This window comes from Kryptolebias marmoratus, linkage group LG24, assembly GCF_001649575.2.
Source record: "Kryptolebias marmoratus isolate JLee-2015 linkage group LG24, ASM164957v2, whole genome shotgun sequence".
Taxonomy (NCBI): Eukaryota; Metazoa; Chordata; class Actinopteri; order Cyprinodontiformes; family Rivulidae; genus Kryptolebias; species Kryptolebias marmoratus.
Window position 1 is genome coordinate 163488 of NC_051453.1, and position 7785 is coordinate 171272.

At 44.1% G+C, this 7785-nt stretch overlaps 1 protein-coding gene across 1 annotated transcript; it reads right to left on the bottom strand.

Moving 5' to 3' along the window:
• Nucleotides 1-4402: 4402 nt before the first annotated feature.
• Nucleotides 4403-7578, bottom strand: igfbp1a (insulin-like growth factor binding protein 1a). Its single transcript, XM_017437081.3, has 4 exons — nt 7026-7578; nt 6702-6871; nt 6328-6456; nt 4403-5576 (listed from the first exon to the last, which is right to left on the bottom strand). The coding sequence occupies exons 1-4, from the start codon at nt 7405-7407 to the stop codon at nt 5466-5468; spliced, it is 792 nt and encodes a 263-aa protein (XP_017292570.1). The 5' UTR covers nt 7408-7578; the 3' UTR covers nt 4403-5465.
• Nucleotides 7579-7785: the final 207 nt, after the last annotated feature.

Sequence of the window (7785 nt, forward strand, 5' to 3'; positions counted from 1 at the left end):
GGGGAGAGGGAACGAAAGAAACAACCGACTTTGCTCTCGCTTGTAGATTGATGTAAACAGTTGAAGGAAGTTCGGACCTTTGGTTTCAGGTCCCGTTTCTGTCAGAGGACCGGGTGGATGAACAACGGGGATGGGGTGGGGAGGGGTGGAGCACAGCCTCCTGTCCTTTATAGCTATCTGTCCCGGGCTGAGGGACCCTCTATCCTTTCTTTAAAAAAAACAAAACATACAAAAAAAACAACAAACGATTAAGCTAAATGCTGAGAGAACGAGAGGACAGAAAGAATTTTATCATCTGCACTATTCTTTTAGAGGGAGAGGAAGGAGGGACTTTTCCACTCACTTTAACGACGCTTGTGACTGTGATCCCCGCCCCCCCGCCTGAAAAAAGAGTCGCACCAACACTATTTCTATTGTGTGTCTGTTGTAAGTGTGTAACCATGAGTTTGTGTGTTTTTAATCCATGAGCGCCTGCATAACTTCCGTTTTCACAGCTGCCTGTCTGTGTGAGTGCATGTGCTTTCCCCAAACCGTTTATCTGTAAAAACATGGGACGAAGCTCAGTTTAGGGAGTCCCTGCTTCGTCAAACAATGCAGGAAAACACAACAATCTCTGGGACAAGATCCATTCTCAAATGAAACAATATAAAATGACAGATGTGTCTAATTGTTTTTCTAAGTTTATTGTGGTCACCACGTTCAGTCTTCCTCTCTGCCTTCTTATCACTTGAGCAAATGAGAAGGAGGTAAACTGTGCAGTTAAAGTGCCTTAAAAGCAAACCGTCTGATGCCTATAATCCCCTCAAACCTCTGTGGTCCTTGATGCAAGGATGAGTTTCCTGAAACATTTTACCCTTTTGAGAATCAGGCTTATCAAGTTTGCAGCTTGCACCTTTAAAACAACAGCAGCTGTTGGAGACAGATTATTCGGCAAAATATTAAAAAATTAAAAATTAAAGCCTTTGTCATCTTACTGACAGGATTAACGACATCCATGAGGGCGTCTCCCGAGTTTCTCCAGAATGCCTCACAACTTCCTCGTGTGAGATGCAGAGGCACATGGTCCTGTCGCTTCAGTTTTGAACATGTTCAAAAATTCAGTACAAGTTTTATCTCAACATGGTCCCAAAGTAGTCGAGGGCATCTCCAACTGAATTTTGCTGCAGACGTCTCCAACTCATCTGAAGATCATCGCAGCTTCATGGGAGCTCTTCTATGATGATAAACTTGTAATAATTGTTTACCAGTCACACTGGTCTGCCAATCTTTATTTCTAAAGTTTACTCTAGCAGATTAAATCAGAAATATGGTGGTGGGTGCAAAGCCACAAAGAAATAATGTGCGAGGTCAAGAATACAGCGTTGCAAGCGGTGCACATGAAAATAGCTCATGATTTTAAAGAACTGGCTGCTCAAAACGCCCAGCTCCATGGGCTCTTGGGTGCAAACACTCAGAGTTCAGTGAGACTCACATATTTTCTTGCAATTTTGAGTCACCAAGTGGCACCTTAATTAGGACAGCAACTAAAATGCAACAAAACAGTTTGCATGCAATTTGCAGGAATGGCGTAATTTTTTTTGCAGTTTTGTTCTTATGCAAACATGCAGCAAGTACCAATCCAGTGTGATTCCAAGAGCGAATTTGCTTATTTTTTCTTGATTTTGTGTCTCCAACTAGTCACCAACAACTGCAACCCAGTAAGATCAGATGAGCTGATAAAGGTGGAAGCTACAAACTACTTTTAATGTCCTTGCATGTTTACATTTTTTTTAATAAATACAGATTTCACTGCCAAGTTTTTCTGTTTGAAGTGCTCTCACCCTGCAGTCTTAGGTATCGATTTGGTCAGAGTCTCTTTTCTCTCCTTTCTCTTTCCTCACACATTTTGCCTTCATTCTTGTCCCTCGTTTGTGATGCAGCTCTGAGGTCCATGTCCTATCTGGTCCCTGCCCTCCTCCCCTCCTCTTCCTGTCAGTGGTGCAACATGGTGTTGGCTTGTTTTTACGGGTCAAGCCCGGTGTGACCGTTTCGCTCTGCTGCAGGTGCCAGCTGCCCCTATGCTTCAAGCACAAGCACTTAAAGCACTTTAGCTGCGCTGCTACTCGTCAATGCATGCAGTTAAAGACAATTGGACCGATCCGCTCCTGCATACCTTTCCTGGGAGGTAATGTCAGATGCAACAGTGTGATATTGTAAGAAAACAATAATATCCCAGGGAGGAAAAGCAATGAAAATAAATAATGATAAAAAAAGAAACTAGACCAGCACATCTGACAGCAAATTTAGCAAACAGCCCTCGGAAATTTTCCATTCAGTGCAACTATTTTCTTTTGTTGTTGTTGGTGTTTTTGTTTCTTTGAAAAGAAAAGAAAAAAAAGAGCTTGTATGATCATATGCCAACAAATCTCCACAAGGTGGACGCAGCACCAAATATGCATTCACACAAATGGCGGGGGGTCTTAGAAAGGAGGCGTGGTCCTCCCTGCGGAGCTTCCTGCCCGATGTTCTCCCACATCCTGTGTAAAGACTTGAAACGTGGAGAGACGACGGGAGAACGCCTGCCCAGTAGCTCGGTAGCACCAAATCGGCTCAGACAGCAGCAACTCACAGCCAGCCTGTTGGTGCTAAACCCCATCGATTTAAAGACTTGATATAAGGGAGGAACATACATAAAATATGTTTAAGCTATTCCCTCCCTGATATTTTTACGTGTGTCTTTTTATATATTATTATTATTATTATAATTATTATTATTGTTATTAGTAGTATTTTCTGGCCAGCTTTGTGTCTGACTAGACATCATGTACAGTACTTAAAAATAAAAATTATTTATCTATGAAAGAATTATAAGCTGATCCAAACTAGGTTTTCTTCTGAACGATTCAGTGACTCATCGATTGCACAGCAAAGTCTTTATGATTCAGTGTATTTTGGGGAATATAATCACTAATGAATGTTTTGTTTTTAAAAGAACTGTTTCCTTCTGTTGAACGTCCGCGCCCTGCAGGCGACTCGAAGCCTCGGGCAGATCCATCTGACACTCGGGAGGTTTACGGTGAACCTCTCCGTGCACACCCAGCCATCTTGTTTCAGTCTGTTAGTGCAGAGCCAGGGTCACACTTTTGTAACACTTTACATTTTTCTGTACTTCTTAAGTTGAAGCCCCCTCTCTGTTCACGGGTAATGTATTATGTTTTATCCTTTTAAAGTTTTTCATGGTACAAGCTACAAATCATAAAGCTAATGTTTTCTCCAAGAAAAGGAAAATGATTTTGAATCAAAATATAATTTGTATTTAATGTCATTTTTTAAATAAAAAGTGAACACATTTTAAAGTGCCTGTCTGAGGTTCCTTTTTGTGACTTTCAATGGTGAACATTTCTGTTTCTACAGGCGATCGGGGCAAAAAAAATTGCCCTCGAATGCAATCAGGCTCCCCTCAGTCTTGGAATGTGTCAATAAGGATGAAGCAAGGGTTCAATTTGTAATGAACAAAAATAAATCAGGTGGTGCCAGGCAGGCTGGCAGTGGGCACGAGAGGTTGAGGCACATTCCTGTGCCCGACCAAGGCAAACAGAGAGCAGGTCAAAAGGCAGCGCTGAGCTGAACTGGCTAAAGTTAGACAACAACCTGCACTTTAGATCTGTGATAACAACACACCAGATGTTGGCAATATGTTGCACGAGTGCATCAGGACATACTTCAAGTCATGGGAAAAAGAAAGTCCACCCTCCCCAGATACACATCAGGGCAATAAAAACTGATCTGGTTTTAAATTTTGGTATATGTTTATTCATTTTCATTTTAAAATGATCTGGTTTTAAATTTATTCAAATCTTTCCTCAATCTATCCTCTAAGTAATTTTTGTTAGACAAAACAAAATGGAAAAGCTGCCCCTGACCCAGCAGCTTGTAGAACCTCCTCCAGCAGCAGAACTCTCAGTGGTTCTCTGTTTGGAGGAGTTGTGGCCCACTCTTCTTTCCAGCGTTGCTTCAGCTCATTGATTTCTGCTCAGCTCTCTGAAGCTCAGTCAGGTTGAGGTTCTGGACCCTGACTGGACCGTTTTCTTTTTGAGCCGTTCTGTTGTAGACTAGCTGCCGTGTTTGGGATCATTGTCCTGTTGTTCTTATAATAATAAGAAGAATGATGGAATCCTGATAGTTTGGAAACAACCTTTGACCCCTCCCAGATTAATGGGCAGAAACAGCAGCTTCTCTAAGGTCATTGCCGATGTCGTTCCGCCCTGGTGTTGTTTTAACACACACCTGGATGCTCCAGAACAGCAAGAACTGAGGTGGCCCCACTGATGATGAATTATTCAAAGACCAGCTCATTTCTTATATTCTGGGGTGGACTTTTCTTGTTTTATGTACCAAACTAAACCAGTCTGAGGAGCACAGCTAAGGTTAATGTTTTTATTAAATATATCACCTTTGTTCTTACATTACAGCTCAGTTACAAAAGTGTACATACACATGAGTGAGCACTTTGGAATAGACTCACATACACAACAATTCTCTCTCCAACAGCAGCATGTAGACAGAGCCGGAGCGCCACGGCTCACTGCGGGGCTGGCTCTTTGTGGCCATGTGGTCAAAGAGAACAGCAACAAAAACAACATAGCAAGTCTTTGTTTTTTCGACAGATACATCAACACAAAAATGGCAGCAGACACGTAAATATTGGAGGTAGGTTAATGTAGAAATACCCGTCTGAGAGGCGGCGCAGGGAGTCGCCACCTGTCATGCTATCTGCAGCCCCATGGAACCATGGGAAATATTTTCTGAGAGTGTGAAGGATTCCCAACTGACAGTTTTGCATTCACCGACAAGAGCTGATGCATCATATCAAAAAATAAAAAGTACAATGATAAAAAAAACCCTCAAAAGATGACATAAAAGAAAGAATCATTTAGAAGAACTTCTAAATGACATTTGGTCACTCAGTGCTTTTGTTCCTGCTTGGTTTGAAGAAATCAAACCTCCAGATAACTCCTTTTAGGGCAGAGCGAGCTCAACTCAGCAGTGGAGTTTCTCAGGGCCAAAATACATATATACAATTTACACACTCATAAAAATAATAATATAATAACAATAAGGCAAAAAAGATATAAATACTCATGAATAATTACAAATAACAAAAGAAAATGCAAAAAGAAAATCAAAAATAAATAAGGCTGAAGAGCAGAAGTAAATGCATCAATATTAAATCTCCTTTCCAGCAAAACAAAAATAGTTTTTTGTTCTCTTTGGGACGGGGGTTTGAAGGAAGGACGGGGAGCTGGGGGAGGGGGGCTTCAGGGTGGTTGGGACCCACAGTCCCACAATGACAGTGTACCTGAATTAAACACCACCATGGACAAGATCAATAAATAAACAGCTACCAAAAAAAGGGAAAAGAAAAATCAGTGGCTTGCTTCTTCTTCTTCTGAGTGAGATCTGCTTCAGGAGGTTGATCTTTCTCTTTAAGGGCACTCGGCGTCTGCAGGTAGGTCGGTGGAACCTAAAAGCTTCTTCCCGTTCCAGGAGTTCACGCACCAACATCGACCCCTCTGTCCGTCCAGAGACGATTCACACTGCAGGGAAACAGAAACAGAAAAAAAACTTACTCCACTGCTTTCAGCCTCACTGCAAACACGAGGCACACTTGTCCCGTCCTGCAGGACGAGCTGTTTGTTGGCATCCAGCTACTGCAGCAAACTTTCTGCTATTTTAACTGTTCATGCTGTATACAAAACTGACCAATGCTGCTAATGCTAACTTTACTACCCCTAATTCTACTAATGCTAAGACTACTACCACTAGCTCTACTAATTTGCTTTCAGCTAGTGTTTTACTTCTGTTTGTTGCTAGCATTTTGCTACTTTTAGCTAGCATTTGGCCACTCTTGCCTTTCAGCTCAGTAGATTGTCATTCACAACTCATTTGCACAATAAATGCAGTTTCTCTACTGTCAGTATCTTGTTGAGGCTGTTTAATCAGTGATGCACCAAATGTTTTGGTATTTAATTTTTTAAATGATGCTAAAAATGAAATTTGTGTTGATACAATTGTTAGAAGAAAAACTGAAAGTGGGTCTTTGGTGAAATGATAAATGAAGTTGCTGACAAGTAGCACCTGGTTAAATGTTGTTTCATGTATTTTGTGTATTTGAATATACAAATAATCTGAGTACATGAAATTAAGTCTAAAAGTAAGCCTTTCCTAAGACAATAAACTCTGCCCCACCTTTACCACACCAAGGAAAAATCTCTAGCCCCACCACCACTAACAGTTCACATCTGTGGTCGATTTATTGTCATGGACTGAGCCAATAAAGGAACCAACCTGTTTGGGTTTGTAAAGGCCGTGTTTGTCACAGTTAGGGAGGTAGAATCTGGTTAGCTTCTCTCCTAATTTCTCCTGGGATTTGGCAATTTTGTCTAAAGCTGTCTGCAGCTCCAGGTGGCACGGACCCTGCAACGAAAACAGGAGAGGAAAGGGTTAACAGAAAAAATAATTAGTAATATTAACTATTTTATCATCAGCAAGCACGTGGACTGTCATTAAACTGCAAATAAAACTTGTAGTAACAAGTGAATCCCCCAACATTTCAGGTAGCACATTTCCTCTCCCACAACCTCCCAAAAACTTTGAGCAGCACAAGGCGCAGGCAGAGGGTCTCTGAAAATCCTCCCCCTCGTGCCGGTTCCGAGCCTCACCTGCTCCATCAGCTTCCTGCGGATGGCGATGAGTTTGGCTTTCATGCTCTCCTGCACGTCGGCGAGAACCCGCGGGTCGTGGGGCTTGCTGAGACCCGGGAGGTAGTGACTGGAGCCGGGGTCCGAGATGATGGCTGAGTTGTCCATCTCCGGCTCGGGCTCTTCCTGATCTGATGGAGAAATGAATGAATGGGTGAATGAATGAGTAAATGGATGAATGAATGAATGAATGAATGAATGAATGAATGAATGAATGAATGAATGTGAGGCTCTCACTCCAGCGGTGCAGCAGAGATGTGTGAGGTGGAGGTGCTGGAGGCCTACCTTGTGCCTGAGGCTCGGGGGTGGGCTGCGGCGCGGAGCTCTCCGTGCACACGGCTTGTCCGCGGGTGAGGGCGTGCAGCGGCCGCGGGTCGTCGGGTCTCGGGGCGCACCTCAGTCCGGAGCCGCACGGCGCCGTGTAGATCCCGCACAGCTCCCCTGCCTTCAGGGCGCAGGCGAGGCAGCATCCGCAGCCGGGCTCCCGCAGCACCTCGGCGCACCCGGGCGCCACCGCCGGACACTGGCTCAGCCTCTCCGGAGAGCACGGGGCGCACCGGATCGGTTCTGGCCCCACCACCGGGGACCCCAGCGTCACAGTGAGGAGCGCGAGGCACACAGCTGCCACCACGACGTGCTGCACAGGCAGTCCGCGCATAGCCGGCATTATCTGGGTACTAAATGTGGAAAATGAGCCGCAGAGGAAGGCAGAGAGGATGTGCAGATGAAAAAGCCGGATCTCCCGCGGTTCCTGCTCCGCTGTCTTTCGTTTGATTTGAGGGGAAAATGTCTAACTGTGCGTCGCGCGCAGCCGTATTTATAGCTCTGTGAGTGTTTGACGCATCGGCGTTATGAATGATTCCTGAAAAGAAGGTGTAATAATAAGATGCGCTCTGATTGGCCCGTCCGTGCCCGGTCATGCCGCTCATTTAAATACAACAATCACGTCAATATTTATTTTGGAGCAGGCGGTGCTTGGCACGTACCGCTGACGACACCACTGTTTGATGTTGCAATTAAGGGCCCCCCCGCGACCCCTCCCAGT

Bases quoted from the DNA above. Each gene is read 5' to 3' on its own strand.
- igfbp1a (XM_017437081.3), bottom strand. From the start codon at position 7,407: ATGCCGGCTATGCGCGGACTGCCTGTGCAGCACGTCGTGGTGGCAGCT. The intron at 6,872-7,025 runs GTAGGCCTCCAG...TTTCTCCATCAG, and splicing joins CCCCGAGCCTCAGGCACAAG to ATCAGGAAGAGCCCGAGCCG. The intron at 5,577-6,327 runs GTTGGTTCCTTT...GTTTCCCTGCAG, and splicing joins GCCTTTACAAACCCAAACAG to TGTGAATCGTCTCTGGACGG.